Source organism: Rhinatrema bivittatum, chromosome 15 (assembly GCF_901001135.1).
Source record: "Rhinatrema bivittatum chromosome 15, aRhiBiv1.1, whole genome shotgun sequence".
Lineage (NCBI taxonomy): Eukaryota > Metazoa > Chordata > Amphibia > Gymnophiona > Rhinatrematidae > Rhinatrema > Rhinatrema bivittatum.
In genome coordinates, this window is record NC_042629.1 from 55990037 (window position 1) to 56010833 (window position 20797).

General features: G+C 45.9%; 1 protein-coding gene across 1 annotated transcript in view; it reads right to left on the reverse strand.

Annotated features, from left to right (window-relative positions):
- UBR4 (ubiquitin protein ligase E3 component n-recognin 4) overlaps positions 1-20797 on the reverse strand; it is a 351227-nt gene that overhangs the window by 279953 nt on the left and 50477 nt on the right. Inside the window, 4 exon segments of the mRNA XM_029579045.1 lie at positions 8222-8354; positions 13822-14104; positions 14467-14636; positions 19122-19207. Of these exon segments, the coding sequence (XP_029434905.1) occupies positions 8222-8354; positions 13822-14104; positions 14467-14636; positions 19122-19207 (672 nt within the window).

Sequence of the window (20797 nt, forward strand, 5' to 3'; positions counted from 1 at the left end):
GAGGGCATCCGCAACACCATAATGGGTTCGTGGAAGGATGTTGGGTAGTGAATTGAAAAAAGTAAGAGTAGGCGGACTGGCCAAACATGGAGCATGCCGGCTAGTCAAATGTAAGCAATAATAGGCTGCGAAGGTATGGAGAGGACTCCAGGCTGCAACCTGATAAAAAAGTACAAGCAGCAGTAACCAAAGGGAAGCTGTTAAGGCTAAGACGGACACAACAGTATGTGGATACCCACAGTGTTGTAGTGAAATGTCTGCTTGTTGGTAGGAAAGGAAATATAGACCACTTAATCAGAAGGATTAGGTCTGTGTGGCCACTGGAAGTAGCAGCTTGACCCTTGCATGAAGGAAAGAGTCAAGTGGAATTCACATGGAATGCAGTGCAATGTAGATAGAATGTAAGCGCAGCATTACTGTCCATGAATGTGGAAAACCCAGTCTCTCCCTAGGGCGAGAGAGAGAGGTTAGGAAAAATTAATAGAGTATTTCCTGAGGAACGGAGATACAACATCTACCTGAAAAGGATAGAAAGTTGAATGCGTAGAACTACTCAGTGGCAGAGGAACGGAGTCAGGTGAGTATGGAAAGAGTGCATAACTCACGGACCCTGCTGGCAGGAATGACATTAAGAGGGAAAGAAGTTCCCTTGCCAAACTGTGGAAGAGAGGAATGGAAAGGCTCAAACGTAGAATGTATGAGACTTATAAGGAGAATATATATGTTCATTCCGTGATTAGAGAAATAGAGGCGGCTTGATCAGTGGATAATCCATGGTAAGCCGACTCAGAGAGGATTACCGAAAACGGGAACCCAACTCCCAAAACGATACACCTCCTAAGAGAAAGGTGTATCTATGTGGAGGATGTCTGGAGAACAGAATCCGAGGGAGTAAGAAAAAATGGTGGAAAAGTAAAAGGGGTAATACCTCTTTTTTTTTTTTTTTTTTTTTTTTTTTTTAGCGTCAGGAGGTAAAGCCTGCCATATTAAACGGCAAGATTTATGTTTAGAAGGTTTTGTGACGCTACCAGAACCTAAGAACATCAGTAAGTCTATGATTTGGGACTGACTGGTGAGGGAATAAAAGGTTACTGATATGATGGATTGAGAAGTATGGGAAGCATACTGATCTCAGTCAGGGAGTGGGGAAAAGAATACTGAACCCCATCCCAGTTCAACATTAGAAGAATGCTGGCTACGAGAGGCAGCAGAAGAGATATATTGAAGAGGCCTTTGATGGAAGAAAAGGCATCTAAGGGAACGCATAGGAAACATGTGTAGGGAGCAGAACCTGTGCATCGTATGGAATGATGCAGACGCAGAGGAAAGTTTAGTTAAACTCAGCGTTAAAAGATTTGCCCTGTACACATGTAATTGAGACCATTCGAGAGGATAGAACCTACGTGGAGAAGGTCAGATAGAGCGTTCATTAAATCTCTTAGATATGTGGCCCAAAGACGCATGAAGTGAACAAGGGCCAAGGGTAGAGCTGCGCAGCTGTCTAGCAGAGCAGCTAAGAGGTTGTGCGTGCTTATGAGTTGGAAAGCACATTGTCCCTATGCTGTCTGTCTGTATGCACAAAGAATTGTTGCAAAAGCAGTATTGGAAGGCATAAGGGCATAACTCATGGGTGCAACGTCCAGGAAGTTTATGAGAAACTATGCTGGAGTGCAATAGATGCATAATGGGTTGACAGCTTTCAGGAGAAACTTTATAACCCTAAGGAATTGCGAGCATGAGTCGAAGGAGACTAGGTCCTAGTTCGAACTGGGATAAGAATCAGGGACGAAAGCAATGAAACCACTTAGGTCCATTGAGTATAGAATGTCACTGAATATAACCCATAGCAGTTTTGAATTATGAGAAAAAATGCATAGTGGGAAGAAACCCCATAGCCCAACCATGAAAAGTTGAAAGGCTGAGGTTATGGAAAATATGCGCAGGGACATATAACAATGTATCAGAATGTCTGTGCGCATGCTGGACAAGAGGGTCTTAAGACTGTGGTGTCCAGAAGTGTTACAGAAGGGATTTATGGCAGTGACAGTAATCCCAGTTAGTAAATGTATAGTGAGTCCTGAAAAAAGTGAGAGCTCTTTGCATGTACTGAAAGGAAAGTGAATGATGTTACACTCCGCAGAGAAAACAGCATTCACCAACAGTGATGCAAGAGACAGTTCACTTACCGAAGCTGGTGCCGGCGGCAGAGCTTGGGGTTGTAATGTTGACTCACCATAAAGCACATAGAAACATTAAAATAATGTACTTACTGCAGTATGGAGTGATGGTAACCAAAGATACCATTGTACCTGTGACGTCTAAAGAAAGTTGGATTTTCTTAGGTCCAGGATGTGCGGAGAGTAACTATTTTCTGTTAAAAGAAAGAATAGTGCAATTAAAACTCCCCAACCCCCCTCCCTTCTCCCCTCTGCACTTCGTAGCGCCTGGGGGAGTGTACCGGGACTTTGGTACAAGGTGGGGTGGCCGCTCTGATATCTGACCAGATGGGAGACCAGGAGGTGTCCCAATGGAGGATATCATGTAGGCTCCTGCAGGTGTGTGAGCGGTAAGTGGTACCCGCATTTCTGTATGCTGTACAAGGAGACACTGAGACCTGTGGCCAGGCCTCAAGGTGGACTTGTACATGGGGCAATGGTTGCTGAATCTCATGTTTAGCAGATCAGCCAATGCAGCTGGACCTTGGTTGGGAGGGAACCAAGAGTCAGAGCATTGGTCGGCACAGGGACTTGTTACTGACAAGAGAAGAAGCCCTGCTGCAATCCCAAGAAGATAGAGGGGTTCTCCTGATATTGTGGCTAACATAGCTAACATAGTGATATGTGACACTAATACAGTTCTAAAAGGCACATGACCCAGAACTTTTCGAACCACGGTCCGAATGGGAGAACACAACTCTATGGGAATGCCGCCGCAGCGGGTACTTACCATCCGACGTGGATCGCCGCAAGACGAGCCGGTGAAGATTGTTGACCCCGACGGTCTCCGGAGTCCTCGAGGGTAAGGCCGGGGACGTAAACGTCCATCTCGCTCTGAAACCCGGTATGGTGACACAGGTACAGAGGAGACAGGCCAGGCGTGAGTGGCGTTTAGACTGCTAAGTGTAACAGATGGCCATAGTCCCACACCACTTGACGGTGGGGCACGCCAGGAACAGAGGAGCCCTAACGGAACTCATGTTCCCTCCCTCGTCACAGCGGCTCGATGTGTCGTGACGCCAATGCAGAAGCTGTCGGACCTGGATCCGGAAGTTCTGGATCACCAAGGACTGCCAAAACTGTAGGAACAGTGCTGATGGCAGTGGTGATGTCGCTCTGCCCGAGCGTTGTCCAGCCTGGAGAAGGATGGCACCGATGTGCTGGATGGCGTCAGCGGCGGACGATCACGATGTCGGCGATGATGGGTGCCACGGTGCTTGGCCCGGTCTTTCCCCAGCGCCGAGATGGAAGCCCTCGTTGTCCTGGAAGGCGATCGATGACGAACTGTCAGCACGCCTGCTCTGCTCCTGACACAATGGAGTGTCTTAAGCTAATACGGGGCTTAAAAAAGAACCCAAAGCGTGGAGCAATGTGAGGAGGCGAGGGTATTATGTGGCGGTGCTATGTCGGTATTGACGATATTGAAGGCAACCTAAGGGGCTTCGAGGATATCATCAAAATGGGTATGAAAAATCGTCGATGACTGGCCAGGAGAATGATGACAGTGACGGGCACTGACAGCAGTGGCATAGGTATCTTTGAAACGATGTGGAATCGAATAATCGAAAAACATTGCCGTTATTGAAAAAGATACCGGCATCGACTGAGTCGAATCAATAGGGCGTCAAGGACACCGAAGGAAAACGGAGGTGTCGAGGGCATCGATGCATGGAGGCGGGCATTTATGCCGTTTGTGGCATGGCCACGGGCATCAACTATAGGGCCACAGACGTTGACGGTATCGATTTGGACAGACTCAGATTTCCAAGTGTACATGGCATCGGTGCCCCAGACACGTGTGTCGGTGGCATCGATATGGACACGTATGGAATCGATGGCATGGATCTCCCAGTCGATGAATTCCATCCCGGCATCAACGCCAGTCCTGGAATCGGCATGGGCATCGATGCCAGCCATAAGGCTGGCATTGGCATCAACGCCCATCCACGGAATCGAGCCGGCATGGATATCCACCGATGGGATCCACCTGGGCATCGAATTTCACCGATGGGAGCAGCCTGGCATCGACTGCCCTCGATGGATGCATTCTAACATAGATGCCCATGGATGAAACACCTGGGCATCGGTGTCCATCGATGCAAAAGGACCCGGCACCGATGCCATCGACGGACGGCCATCCGGCACCAATGCCATCGACGGACAAGCCATCCGGCACCGATGTCCATCGATGGGGACCATCCGGCACCGATGTCCACCGATGGGGACCATCCGGCATCGATGCCCACCGACGAATCGATGTGGCACCGATGCCCCCCGATGGAAAGGGCTGGACATCGGTGGGGAGGATGGGGCATCGATGGCATCCCCAAAAGGGGGGGGTGGCATCGATGAAGTGACCCTGGGATCGTTAAAAAGTGTCTCGGGCAGCGGTGGCGGCGACCCGAGTATGCATGGCAGTGACTAACAGCGTGTGCGTCAATGGCATGCATCCGGGTAGGGACGGCACCGAGGAAGCCCAAGGAAAAAAACAGTGCGTAGGAGGAAAAAGCCTGGTAGCACTGAAAAGCAAAAAACATGGATAAAGGCATCAGGGCACCGTGGGGGGAGGGGCGCTGATGACATATAAAAGCCCAGGGCGGTTTAGGCGGGTCCCGGTGTAGCGATAGGGTATCGACTGCGTGAGGGTACCAGGGAACGAAGGACTTGAAGCTACAGAGGTCCTAAGTTAAGGAAAAAATCCCTACCCCACTAGCATAAGCAAGCAGAGTGTCACAGAGATACTCGCAAGCTGTTTAAAGCTAACTGAAAAATGGGGGAAGGGAAGGCTTCAGTCAGTTAACAGCCTTAAGATAGTGACAGGAACCGACCGAAAAATAAGAATTAGTACTCACCGAGCGTCGTAAAAACGTACGCGGAGGGAGACCTGTGCAGGGAAAAGTGTTTTTTGAAGTGAAAAGTTAAGTGTTTCCATGAGGTAATTAGTTAAAAAATCCTCACAGAGCTCCAACCGCTATGCTGACTGCAGAGCGGAAAAAAGAAGACTGAGGGAGACACCTGTGGCTCACAGGGATAATTGCAGGCTGGGCATGCTCAGTGCACCCAGTGTGCCAGTGTCAGTCAAAGCTTGTTGAAACTTTGACAGAAAAGTTTTCCGTACAGGGCTCCATCCTCGATGTCACCCATTTGTGAGGACTACCATCCTGCTTGTCCTGTGAGAACCATGGCTGCCTCCGAAGGATGCTGAATCCAATCTAGGAGGACTTGAGTCATACCACCATTGCACATAGTTGCCTGGGAAGGGAGACAATCTTTCTACCATGGGGGACCATGAATGTTGGGCATGGGGACTAGGAAATGAGGAACGGTAACTCATCCCTATGGAAAACACAGAACAGATATACGGCCCTCACTCTCAGGAGGAATTTCAACTTCTTCTAAGTCCTCACCATTTCCTGGAGGAAAGTCCTTAAATCCATCCAAGGAATCCTTGGCATGCTTCCTCCCTGAAGATGTGAAAAGAAGAGGAAGAACTAGTCCAATGTGTCCTGCCTGACTCATGCGAAACACCTACAGGCCCTTAAAAAAAAAAAAAAAAATATCCAGGGCAAGGAGGCCATGTCCATCGACGAGGAGATAGGAGCTGCTGCATTCAACTGTGGGGCAAAGGTGCAAAACTCTGCAGGTACTCAGGACAGAAGAGGCCCATCCTCCTGCTCCATGCCATGTGACAGCGACATGGCCGACAATGCCTCCAGGGACACCAAGGAATTGCTTCCACCTATGTCCACAGGACTAGCTGAGCCGGAACCCCTGCTACCAAAAAAATCACAAGTCTTCATATCCCTGTGGGCCACTGAACATTCCTGGTGAATCTTTAAAGCACCTCTGGCCTGTACTCTCCTTATATGGCAGGCATCTGCATTCTCCAGGTGGCAACATTTTGTCTTTGCTACCTACGATGCTGCAAATACGGTCCCCCACCCCAAAGATTCCCAAATCTGGAGACGGACCGCCCGAAAGACATCCAACCAGCTTCCTTGAAATCCATAAAAACAGTCCCCCACCCTGCTGTGGTCAGCCACCACTGAAGCAGGGCATCCCCTGAAACAACTCCTGTGGCTTAACTGAAAAAAAAAAAAAAGTAATTGTTCCAGACACAGCAGGAAAATTAAAGGCACAGCTGCAGTATAAGGAAGTAGAGAGGAGGTGGCAGCCAGAGTAGCTTCATGAGGGGTTGGGAGGAGAAGTCAGGGAGGTGGGGAGGAGAGAACTTGGACCAAATCCTCCTGATCCAAGACAATAGAGGGAGTGAGCAACGGGCTGTCATCTCTGGAGTTGCATTGGCAATTACATTTGGAAAGCCCAAGGACCTTGTTCAACTAAGAGAGGGAAGATCTAGTCTGTCACCTCAGAAGCTCCAATAATCTTTTCCTGTCAGACCTGAGTCCACAGCACAGAATAGGTGTCCACCATCTGCTTAGACATAGAATCCTGGCAGGCTGGTGTCAACATGGCAGTATGTAACCGGAAAACAGAAGAAAAGAGCCAAACAGACATGTATTAATAATTGACTTGCCCCATGAAGAAAGTATTTATCTGAAACACGGACCATGTCGGGCATTCAGTTCATGAAGCTTCGATGGAATCTGGGCGATAGACTACATTTGCACTTTCCTTTGAAAGAACACGCAGGGAATGAATTATTTTTCGATCTTACAATACAGCTAAGTGGATTTTCAATAACTTACAAATGTCGTGAAAGTAAGTTCATGAACTTTATTAATGTTTGAGAATCACTTTGAAGGTTTTCTCTCGAAATTGATAAACATTGCTCTAGAGAAATGGCAGCATAAAGGTTTTTGCACACAAAAATTACGTTTTATTAGTATGAATTGCACACACAAGAAAAAGAAAAAAAAGAAACGAATGACCAGTGATTATAAAGAATGACTGAGTTAAATATGCGACAGCACTTACGATCACGCCCAGTATGAGGTTATCACTATTTAAATATCACTTTTGTGAACTTTGAGGTGTGATAGTTACATGGTAGTAGGTTGTGTATCGATTGACTACCACCTGGCATGTAATTTTCTTAGAGATTCTGTTTTTGTAGTATATAAGAAGTGACATCAACAAGCCTGTTGATCTGTTTCCATCTACTGGCTGGCATGCATAACGCGTTGGTGTGGATTGGTCTGACTGGATGAGGAAGCAGTTGTGTATTTAGTGTTTCTTTTGGTTCTCTTTTTCCAGAAGACTCGCTTTGGTCTCCAACCCTTGCCCCAACAAGAGGACCTCTTTTCACTACTCAACCACAGCTCTGTAAAAGGGACATCCATGCCAGGCAATGGCATCCATGCCAGGCAAAGGTGCAAGCAAGAGCCATTAATGTGGCCTTGCGCAAAAAAAATAAATAAGTTTGTTCTCGCCTGTTTTATACAGTGAAAATATACTTATTACTCAAACATTTGTCCTTATAAATAAATACAAATTCACATGTCCATTATTTCTGCACATGTTCAAAATTCTTGTATATTAATCCTCCAGGATCTTCAGATGTAAAAAAAAAAATACAGGCTGCACAAGAGCAAAACATCACCTCCTCTACCACCACTCCCTTTCCTTCCCCAACTCAAATTACTTCGTCGTCATCCATGCTGAAAATAGAAGGCAGATTCAAGGTCTAAGAGCCAACACTACACTTCTACCCCCCATTGCCCTTGGAATCTATAAGGCCTAACTAAATAGTAGCAGGTAGCCAAGAGGGACATGCAAAAGATGGTGGAAAAGGGGTACATAACAGGCCAACTGAAAAGTGTATGCAGAGGTGGGGGCAAGAGGTAGGAAGCTCCTAAGTAAGATGACAAGACAGCAAGCCTCTGAGCTACAAGACTGAGATGAGTAGCGTCAACTATCAAGACCCCTGCATAAATACACTCCTGCAGCCATTCTCTTTCCCCCTACTCTAGACCAGAACAGTACTGCCAGCTTGTCCCCTAAACACAATTGTATCTCTCCCAAATCATGTTTCCCCCACTCACCTGCTGAAGAGTGTTTTGTCCAATTCTCTTCCACCTCCTTAAAGCCGTCATACAGAGGTGCTGAGGTTCGCCTTCCATTTTCTTGAGCCCCACTCATACCAACCATAGGAGGAGTTAACAGGTTATACTGCACCTGTGCAAGATAAAACAAAGATCACACTTTAATGTGTGAACTTATCAAAAAAGGACTTGCCTTGACAATAGGAGTTTACTAGAAGTAAAGGTCAGGCAAGTTATAGGCAATGCCTTTTGATTCAGCCCGACATACTTGGGACAAGCTTTCAAAAGTTATGCCACCTTCATTTCACCAATATTGAAATTAACCACTGCCTGCATTATTCTAGTTTCCAAAAGCTGCTTTTGATGACACCTGCTTGTCAATTCTGAAATGCTTTGTAAAATGGATAAACTTCCCAGCTGCAACTTTAAAATATCTTGAACTGGGCAGGAGAAAGTGTCTGTGTTCACCTGTGAGGCGTCCTTTCATCTGGAGCCTCCTTTGCTTCAATTACCATCAAGTCACAGGGAGAGGGAGTTCTCCTTTGTGACCTCATCTCCATGGGACTTAAAGCAAGGAACGCAGCGGCGCACCACAAGAGCAAGCGCCTGTGTTCACCTGGCTCCTCCTTCACGTCAATTACCATCAAGTTGCCAAGAGAGGGCATTCCCCTTCATGACAACATCTCCCTAGGACTTGAAACAAGGCGCGCAGAGGCACGCCGAAGCCATGCGCCAAAGGGGGCGCACTCTTTATCTCGCTTTTACAGTTTGATCTCCAACGCAAGTTTTTCATTGATTTCTTCCACTAATGGGTAAGACGAGGAAAGGTTCTGTTAGGACCCTCTCCCTCAGGATGTTTCAGCCAATGAACTTGGACCCAATGGTTCCGTTCCTTCGGAGGTGTTGACCTCCCTTAGTCCCAATGGACCTGACCCACCAAAAATTAGGAGCCTTACCCACATGGGTTTGCTGAGCAATATAATGAGTGATAATCTTATTTTACTTAGAAGATTGGAAAATTTAGGTAATTTTCTTAGATGATGTAATTTGAGATTTTTGAATTTTCCCAGGTGTTCTATTAAACTTCTTACAGAGATGCTAGGGAGATTCTTTCAGGAACTCCTTGGTCTCTCCAAACAATCTTTTCCTTCCATTATTAAAGCTTTTTGTTTTCTCCCTCTAAATCAAAAGAGGGAGTTCAGAATGATTAATCTTTTGATGTAACAGGATTCTTAGAAAATTCTGATTTTGTTATTAATGACAGTGGAATTTCTGAAAGAATCTGATAACTTACATTGATGGCCTCAATCCTCCTATCATGGACGTCCTTCAAGACATCTCTTCCCTCCTAGGGGATAGTCGTCCACTTAAGAGACGGCACAGACAAGCTGCATCCATTTTCGGAAAATGCAGATGCTCTCTCACACATCTGAGGGACCATTGAAATCTCCTCAGGAATTCTCAGCTGGGGGAGTGACCATTTGGTATCACTGCAGGAGAGTGGGGCTTTCCTTCTTTGCTTAATAAAATACTCCTAAAATTTGAAGTAATTCTCAGTAAGGAGATACATGTCCACCAACTACTGGAGACGGAGAATACTGGCAGGCTGATGTCACTGCAGGAATATATATACTGTGATGTCAGTTTCCTCTATCTCCATCTGCTGGCAGGGGTGCATAACCCACTGGTCCTGAGTCTGTCAACACGTTAGAAAAGTATTATTTAACTCAGACTCTAAGGCTAATTTTTTTTATGCAGTGTTCTCAAATCTCAATATGGAGAGTAGTGTGTTAGACACTATTTCATCTTGTTCTAACCCTTATCTCAGCTTCCCAGAAGTGGATCAATTTCATCAGCTGAGCCAGAAGGAAGCTAAAGACACTTACTACTAGTATTGTTAATCCCTACCCTTCCATTTTAGAAGAGGCTGCCAAAAACCAGTGGAACAGAGTTGCAACCAAACTGGTCAATAGTTCTTTGGCAGAGGGTATGATTCCATTGCAACCTTTATTGAAAGAAACCAGCCTTAAATCAGATAAATTGAACTATACACCAAATCGGCAATAATTCTTTTCTAGGTAAGCTGCATGAAAAGTCACAAATATTCAATTCCTTGATTTCATGTAAGAGGATGGCCATTATGATCCCTTCCAGTCCAGTTTCAGACTGGTCTATGAGACTAAAAAATATTAGCCCTGTCTAATGACCTAAGACATATATAGAAACATGCCCATCCATCTAATTAATTTTGAATTATAATTTTCATCACTTACTTAAAGATCCCCTTTATTTATCCCATGCTTTCTTGAATTCAGATACAGTTTTTTCCTCACCACTTCCACTGGGAGGCTGTTCAATGCATCTACCATCCCCGCTATAAATAAATATTTCCAAAGATTACTCCTGAATCTACCACCTTTCAACCTCATCGCATGACCCCTTATTCTAGACCCTCCTTTCCATTAAATAAGGCTCACCTCCTATGCATGGAAACCTTTGAGATATTTGAATGTGTCTATCATATCTCCCCTATCTTGCCTTTACTCTAGAGCAGTGGTTCTCAACCTTTTTTCGGCCGGGACACACCTGACAGATGGTTCTCAAGTGCGTGACACACTGAACATGTGACCATCACGGGACAAAATGTAAATATACATTCTGCATCCTCAGGAACCACGTCGACCCCCAAAAATGGGTACAGAGCAGAACTAGGGCATTATCCGTGCAGCTCACCATACAAAAAAAGATATTCTGGATCTGATGACATCTCAGTAAAAGCAAAACAAACTCTTTATACTGGCAGGCACAATACCCCTCCTTATGAAAAGACAGTAATTTACCACTACAAATATTTAACCAGGCCCTAAACACTAATACACCTCCTAATGGGAAAACAGAGCAAGCCAAGCTTTTATAGATACCCACTTAGAAATAATTGTAAAACTATACTAATAAATGTTACAAAACAGCTGATGAACAGAATAACATCCAACAATTAAAAACTTATAAAAATTAATAAAAATTGACTAAATATCAAAATATTTCAAAACAGCAGACACATCACATAATACCCAATAATTAAAATGGCAGTCAATCAAGAAAAATAAACTTAAAAAGCTGCCTTTACTTACCCTCTCCAGCAACTCTCCTACTCCTTTCCCTTGCAGACCAATAGCACTCACCAGAAGCAGCAGTGGCTGCTAAAGCTATGTCCTCACAGTCCTCTTCCTTAAGGCCCACAACCAGCCTCTGTCTCATACAGACTAGTATCTCTTCCTCACACACACACACACACACCAGTCACCTCCCTGACCAGTCTCTCTCTCTCACACACACACACACACACACATACACACACCAGTCACCTCCCTGACCAGTCTCTCTCAATCACACACATGCTCTCTCACTTACATACAATCTCACACATACTCTGTCACTTACAACCACACACACTGCCACTCATGCACCCATTGTACCACACACACAAGCTCTCACTCATGCACCCAGGCACCCATTCTAACACACGCACACACACACAAAGCTCCCACTCACGCACCCAGACACCCATTCTACCACACACACACACCAGCTCTCACTCACGCACTCATTCTACCACAGGCACACAAGCTCTCACTCACGCACTCATTCTACCACAGGCACACAAGCTCTCACTCACGCACCCATTCCACCACACACACACAAGCTCTCACTCATGCACCCAGGCACCCATTCTACCACAGGCACACAAGCTCTCACTCACGCACCCATTCCACCACACACACACAAGCTCTCACTCATGCACCCAGGCACCCATTCTACCACAGGCACACAAGCTCTCACTTACGCACCCATTCCACCACACACACACAAGCTCTCACTCATGCACCCAGGCACCCATTCTACCACAGGCACACAAGCTCTCACTCATGCACCCAGGCACCCATTCTACCATAGGCACACAAGCTCTCACTCACGCACCCATTCCACCACACACACACACACACAAGCTCTCACTCATGCACCCAAGCACCCATTCTACCACAGACACACAAGCTCTCACTCATGCACCCATTCTACCACAGGCACACAAGCTCACATGGAGCGTCTTCTCATTGTTTGGCCCAATAAGCCTGGCCTCCACTTCTCAGCTGCCTCTGGCTTGACTTCCCGCATGCACAACGTCTCTCCAGCCACCTCCTGTGGTGCGCAGGGTCTCTCAGCTCTTCAGCTGTCGGCAGCGGCGCACAGCGTCTCTACGTTCTTCGGCCCCGCTGGCGTCGGCGCGCAGGTCTCTCCACTCTTCAGCCACCAGCGGCGCGCAGGTCCCTTCATTCTTCGGCCCCGCTGGCATCAGCGCGCAGGTCTCTCCGCTCTTCAGCCACCGCCGGCGGCGCGCAGGTCTCTTCATTCTTCGGCCCCACTGTTGTCAACGCGCAGGTCTCTCCGCTCTTCAGCCGCTGCCGGTGGCGCGCAGGTCTCTTCATTTTTCGGCCCCGCTGGCTTTGGGGCACACGTCTCTCCGCTCTTCAGCCGCCAGCAGCGGCGCGCAGCGGCGCGCAGCGGTGCGCAGCGTCTCTTCTTTCTTCAGCCCCGCCGGCCTGGCCTCCAGCGGTGGCGTGCAGCGTCTCTCCATTCTTCAGCCCCGCGCCTGGGGAGAAGGGAAGCACAAGCGGGGCAGTGGAACACCAGGAGCCGCGACACACCTGCCGGTGCTTGGCGACACACTGGTGTGTCGCGACACACCGGTTGAGAACCACTGCTCTAGAGTATACATGTTTACATCTAAGTCTATCCCCACGTGCTTTAGAATGAAGACCAGACTGTTTTAATAGCCACCTCAGTAGGGAGATGCACATCCACCATCTGCTAGAATCGGAGATCACTGGTGGGCTGATGTCACCGCAGGCGTATATATATCCTGTGACGTTAGCTTTGCTCCATCTCCATCTGCTGGTAAAGGTGCATAACCTACTGGTTCTGGATTCAACTGTCTAGACGCTAAGACACATTGCTTTACTAAACCGGTTATAGAAGCTGGGAAAAAATCTTTAAAGAAACAGCCCCTTCTGTCAGAATAGTCAATAAGAAAAGCAGCAGCAAGGAGGGGAGGGGAGAATAGGAGTGGAGGGATTACTCCAAAAACCCAATGGAAGCCCCCTGCCTCTGACTGCTCAGAGGGATAGGGTGTAAGGCTTTCACCTCTGGAGTATCTAGGGACCCCACTCAACTGTGGGAGTGAGAACTAGCCTTTCACTTCATGTTCAGCCTACCAGGCCTGCTTGCCTACCATGTGCTGGAGAAAGAATACAGGCATGCTGAGGTTAGCACAAATATATAAGGAGTAACATCAGCAAGTCTGTTTATCTCTGTCTCCATCTGCTCTCCATGTGCATAACCCATTGGTCTGATCTGACTGGATGAACAGGAATGAAACATATGTAAAACAGACTAGTTGAAGGCAGAATACTTGAGTCAGGAACATAAATATATGATGGCAAGTGTGTTGGAAGATGTGGTCAACAAAATATAAACAAAGAATTGGTTTTGCTATCTGCATAATTAGTATTTTAAGTGTTATAGCACACAATTGCTGTTCTTACCTGCTCAAAAAGATACACTGGAACCTTGGTGTACTGATGTAAAAGATAATCAAATATGAGGAGCAGACGAGCCAGGATGAGTGGTACAGCCTGCAGCTGAGACTCCATATTGGCTGCTAGCTCCAGAAGAGTCTGAATGCAGAGGATCAAGATGGATTTGCGTCCTTTCTCAGAGAAATTATGGAAAATAAGCAAAAGCAGTTGCAGGTGGTCAACATTTAGATCTTCTGTGTCACTCGGGAGCAATCCCTGCAGGGCGTTCTGCTTCAGTGTCCCCAAAAACCTATCAAGTACAGGATAAATATTAAGCAGATTAACAAGGATGTCTATGATTAATGAGCTTACAAGTGACCAAGAAAAATGTTTTAATCTCCTTATACTTCACTGATAAAACAAATGACAAGTATCAAGACCTCAATTTCCTGTTTACAGATAGACCCTGATTCCACCCAAACCAGTTTCCTCTCCCCAATCTCAGCTGGGTCCTGATTTACCAAACCAGTCTATTCTCTTCAACTTTACTTAAATCTCCACTACTCCCAACAATTTCACATACCCCATTCGCATTATAGCCTTCACTCCCATCCAAGAGGGACAATCATTAGAAAAACAAAATATGGCCGCGATCATTGCTCTTTTCCTTACCTTTCCCAGATTTTAAGGCACTCTGGGACATCAGGTTCTCCCTGTGAGCTAGCTTTGTGCTGCCAGATGAGGAGAAGTCGGGAAAGAACAGAAAGGCTCTGGGGATAAATGTATAGAGGCCACGGCCCTTCAGAGAAAGGCGCTACTCCAAGCTGCTGTAGCAAGGTGTTCTGTTAGAAAAGAGCATCAGCATATCATTAGAATCAAACATGAAAAAAACGATCAGACTGCTGGGTGGCCTGAAGAAAAGAGAACTTGGTAGTACAAAATTATACAACCTATGTGTATGTATGGGGTAGGGTGGAAATATATGCGAGGGAAGGGGGTAGCAGTGTAGTATGTATATATAAGGCAGGGAGAAGGTAGAAATGATACAGAATGGGATTCTGCATTTTATTGTTGAATGCCTGGGTTTGCCTTTGGCTGAGGCCAAAGTGCATCTGCCAGTTTCAAACTGCTCCTCAGTAAACAGAGTACAAGTATTGTACAGGGGTTAGTAGATATTCAGTCAATTAAATTCTGACTGCTCTAAATGCTGTACATTGCTCTGAAATAAGATGGCATGCCTACCCCAGGGAAGAGATACAGTGGATATTCATTACCTTTATTTCCACATTAAGCACCCTTAACTATACATGTATTGTGCATGAGACCAGTAGCCATTTAAGGCACCCAGAGTTAGCAACACTGTATGACAGTGTGCATCTTACTTTTCTTTCTCATCCAGATTGCCACAGAAGTACTTCACACCCATAATTAAAACCACTGTCCCTGGTGCGCTATTCCAGGTTTGGAATTTAATTTTGTGGATTTTTTTATTTATTTTTTTTTTTAACTCCACCACAAGACAGTGTAGCATTAACAACGTGAAAAATAAATTGTATTCACTATTCATGCTGCAATATTTAACACACAAACACAGCTAACACTCATTTGGAATCAAATTTATTTTTTTTTAAATTGCTCCTAGCAGCCACTAATATTTTTAATACAATATTGGGAATTATTATTATTTTTATTTCCTTTAAGAACCTGCATGGGTTGGCAGAAGACGTTGTGGTAACCTGCATGGAGTAGCAGTTATTACCCCCCAAAAAATGTAATTTAAAAAAAAAAAAAACAAAAACTACACACCTTGCAGAATTGGGTCTTTTTCTGCCGACATTTACTGTTACTCAGCCTGCGAAACTGTGCGGCATTTTGCACTGCATAGAGGATAAGACCAATTACACTAAGATGAATAATTACTAAGGTGGTCCTGACACCAGACTTGGACAAATATAGAAGGTACACAAGCAATTTAGGTGTAGAGAGAAAAGATCTAGAGCCTTCCACTCACACCACATTTAAGTCCATCAGACTTTCTGGAAGAATCCTTTCGTGTAGTTAACAGAATCCAAGATAACTGTCAGACAGATTAAGGAGTTGCAAGGTCAAACCTCCAACATGCAGGCAATGAGAGTCAGAGACCTGAGGCTGGGATAGGGCAATCTGCCCTGATCCTGAATGAGGTTTGAGGAACACCCCAGCCTGATTGGTTACCACTTCTCGGAAAGATGTCCATCAGGGAACCAAACTAAATTCTGACTCAATCTGTCTGCCAGGATATTCTCCATAACTGCCAGATATGTGGTCCTGAAAGCCATCCCCTGAGATATGGCCCAGTCCCACAGCTGGACATTCTCCTGACACAGGAGGTATGATCCCATACCTCCCCTGCTTGTAGATTTACTATATCACAATCTGGTTGTCTGTTTAAACTAGAACTAATTTGTTGGCCAACCAATCTCTGAAAGCTTTTAGCATGTACTGGATTAGCTCCAGAAAGTTTATCTGATGATGCTTTTCCTGAGGAGACCAAAAGACCCTAGGTGCAGAACTCCTCTACATAAGCTCCCCATCCTAGGTAGAATGCATCCATGGTGAGAATTCTGGAAAGATAGACACCTGACCAAACAGGAATCGTCCTGCCACCAAGGCTGAGAGAGTCCCTATGTGGTTGTGTGACATGGATGCAATCCAGTAGATCCTTCCTAGCCTGCAGCCCCTGAGATCTGAGGGTTCATTGGGCTCTGCTCATGTGGAGACATGCCAAGGAAGTGACATATACGGTGGACACCATAAGACCCAGCATCCTGAACATGCCTATGCTGATGTCTGCTGGCTCTTCTGATTCCTATCCACTGCAGATATAAAGTTGATAGCCCTCTATTGTGGAAGGAAGGTTATGGATATAGTCCTGTCTAGCAAAGCTCTGATAAACTCCCATTGAGATGATTTTAGTAACCAACACATAGATGATCTTGCACATCGATTCTGTGGGACCTGTTGTGACGTCTGTTGCTGCGCAGCGCTTAACAGCATCGCTTCGTTTAAAAAAGGATTGGATAAGTTCTTGGAGGAGAAGTCCATTACCTGCTATTAAGTTCACTTAGAGAATAGCCACTGCCATTAGTAATGGTTACATGGAATAGACTTAGTTTTTGGGTACTTGCCAGGTTCTTATGGCCTGGATTGGCCACTTTTGGAAACAGGATGCTGGGCTTGATGGACCCTTGGTCTGACCCAGTATGGCATTTTCTTATGTTCTTATGTTCGTAATCGTGGCATCTGTGATCAATGGCACCCCTCCCCCCCAGGAACTCTATGGTGTCAAGGAAACCCATGGTTCCCAACAGTATCCATGGTAAGCTGTGGCACTGACAGCACCCTGCGGTATCCAACCATGCCTGCCAGTGCCCACAGCTTTGACAGCACCCATAGTCGCCAGTGACCAACTGCACCTATGGCACTGAACAATGTCATGTCCAGGGCATCAACGGTATGCAACAGCACTGAAGACACTCAATAGCACCCATAGCGCTCAATGGCACCACAGAGCTTAAAGGCCTTGATGGCAGACAACTAATGGCACCCATTTCTCCACCTCACATGAAGGCAACATTGGTACCAAGGCATCGATGGCACCCACGGTTCTGAAGGCATCGAAGCATTCAGCAGGGCCCGGAGCACTCAAGAGTTTAGGATTCCTTGTTGATGCCCATAGTGTCAATGGCACCATGGAGATCGATGGCCTCAACAGTGCCCCCGGTGCTTGACGGTACCTATGGTTCTTGAAGGCGTCGATGGCGCATTGCAGTGTCAATGATGCCCACAGATCACGATGGCACACAAGACATTCAACAGCTTTGGCTCCCACATGGTGCTTGACTGCTTTGACATCCATGGCGCTCCACAGCATCAATGGTGCACACAATGCACATCTGGGCACTGTGATGGCACTTGTTACCTACACCAAAGGTGCCGCCCAGACAAGTGTTCTTGGCGCATGCTGCTGCTCATGGTGCACCCAGAATACTCATTCCCGACACTCAAGGGCCCTGGTGCTCAATGGCATCCATCACTAAAGACATCTGTGGCGCTTGAAATCCATAGCCGCCCAGCTATGCCCAAGGCGCTCCATGGCTCTGAAAATGCCTCGACCACATCGATGGCAGCCATGGCACTCTGTGGCATCCATGGTGCCAGACAGTATCATGTACGTTCATGGTGTCCATCACGTCTGTCATCGAGGGCAGTCCCAATGGCATCAAGGACTGCCATGGTGCTCGATTCATCCCCTACACCAATGTGTCAGACCATCCGTGTTCAGGTATGGGACATGCACGGGCAACTGATCTCAGGCATGGTACTGATGGTGCAGCAGCAATACTGATGGCCTGGACTCATGTTCACCCTCTTTCTCAAGGGGACTGCATTGCCAAAGCTGACAAGCAGGAGAGTCGTCTATGTAGTCTAGGGCACCAGAGGCCCTTTGAGACTAGTTCCTAGGAGTGTTGGAAGGATGAGCTCTCCTCCCCACAGGAACAATCCACTCCTTGATTCTTTCACTGCCTGGATCTCAGTCAGTGCTCAGCGGTTGGATGACATAACATGGAGCTCCTGCCTGGATGAGAACTCAAGTGAGTCCTCAAGCCCAGAGGCCTACATGATCCACACACGAACTGCATAGTGCCAGTGCCAGTCCCACCAGCACCTGACAAAGGCACAAACAGATTAAGGAGAGGACACAGAAATATATGCTGCAGATGCAGCATTATTTATTAAGAAAAGAAAGCAGACTCTTCCAGGCTGCATAGCATAAAGCCTGCCATGCAGCTGGTAGAAGCTTAAATAAGAGGGAAAAAAAGAAAAACAAAAAAAACAAAAAATACCATAAGATAAGGGAATGAAAAAGGCTCTCTTAGAAAAAACAGCTGCAGCTCGAGAAAAAAAATCATAGAAGTAGCTGTGAGGCAGAAACCAAAACTGAATACTGCGACCACATGGCTCTGCCTAGAGGACAGGGAAACAACTACAGCTGCACATGCTCAGGAGAGCACACTGAAAGCTCTAGAATCTGTGAGATCAAAGGTCCATGACGGGCTCCATCAGATGATGTCACCCATGTATAAAGTCTGCCATCCTGCTGCTACTCAGCAAAAGAAATACAAATAAAATTCTGTGTTAAAAATCAAGTAAGAAAGTTAAACTGCCATCATTTTTTTGCATGACAAATTCATATTCACAGCAAGTTTCAACCATCTATTATTCAGTGTCAGGTGGTGTATCGGCAGCCCCGATACTCTGAACATGTCATAATCCAACAGACTAACCTGTAACGTAGGAGACTGAAGGTCTGAAGTCACCAAAGAATGATTAAAATGGTACAGAGCAGCGGCAAAATCTTCATCTGAAGAACCTGCATTTTAAGAAAGGAAACAAAAGATGAGTACCACAAGCATTACATGAGACTGAAGTAAAATTTCAGAATATAATGAAATTGACCATTTTAAAAAAGCTGTAAATGCAAGATGGCAATACCATTCACCATGAAGCTGTAAGTCAGGTCAAACCCCAGAGATGGACAGAAAGACTGGGAAATCATTTACTTTCCTGTAGACAGGGGTTCTCCACAGGACAGCAGGATGAGTCAGCCATAACGCAAGCGTGACATCATCTGACGGCTCCAACATGGACCCAGCTCTCAGAAAGCCTAAGCATTGCATGGGAGTTAGTGCATGCAGGCGCTCCTTTGTGAGCCCTCTGTTCTCCTCCAGAGTTTTCAATGAAGTAAGTCAACTCTCCAAGAAGGAGGGCGAATATTCTGTGTCACTGATTTCCCCTGTTGTCTATGAAACCCTTATTTATAGATAACACGTGGGAAGTCTCAATCTGAGGGGTGCATTATGGAACAACTACCGACAGACACCCCATATCCCACCAAGTGGAGAGTGGACTAATGGATATAACGAGTGGACTATTAGATGAATAGGCTATGCAGAAATGCTTTTCCAAGTTACTGTCTCCTTGAGACATGCAGTAGGGCATGAAGGTGTGAAAAGATGACCAAATAGAACATAACACATTGCATTTACTGGGTCAGACCCAGGGTCCATCAAGTCCAGCATCCTGTTTCCAACACTGACCAATCCAGGTTACAAGAACCTGGCAAGTACACAACATTAAATAGATCCCATGTTACTAATGCCAGTAATAGAAGTAGCTATTCCCTAAGTCAGCCTGATTAATAGCAGTTAATGGACTTCTCCTTCAAGAACTATCCAAACCTTTTTAAAACCAGCTACACAAATGGCCACCCCTAAATACATTCTCCAGCAACAAATTCCGAGCTTAATTGTGCATTGAGTAAAAAAAAAAATTTCTCTCCGATTTGTTTTAAATGTGCTACTTGCTATTTTCATGGCATGCCCCCTAGTCCTTCTATTATCTGAAAGAATAAATAACAGATTCACATTTACCTGTTCTGGTCCTCTCATAATAAACACCTCTATCATATCCCCCCCTCAGCTGTCTCTTCTCCAAGCTGAAAAGTCCTAAACTCTTTAGTCTTTCCTCATAGGGGAGCTGTTTCATCCCCTTTATCATTTTGGTCGCCCTTCTCTGTACCATCTCCATCGCAACTATATCTTTTTTGAGATGTGGCAACCAGAATTGTACACAGTATTCAAGGTGGGGGTCTCACCATGGAGAGATACAGAGGCATTATAGCATTTTCCGTTTTATTCACCATTCCCTTTTTAATAATTCCCCACATTGTTGCTTTTTTGACTGCCGCAGCCCACAATGAACAGACGATTTCAATGTGTTATCCACTATGACGCCTAGATCTCTTTCTTGGGTGATTAACAACCTAATATGGAACCTAACATTGTTGTAACTATAGCATGGGTTATTTTTCCCTATATGCAACGCCTTGCACTTGTCCACATTAAATTTCATCTGCCATTTGGATGCCCAATTTTCCAGTCTCACAAGGTCTTCCTGCAAT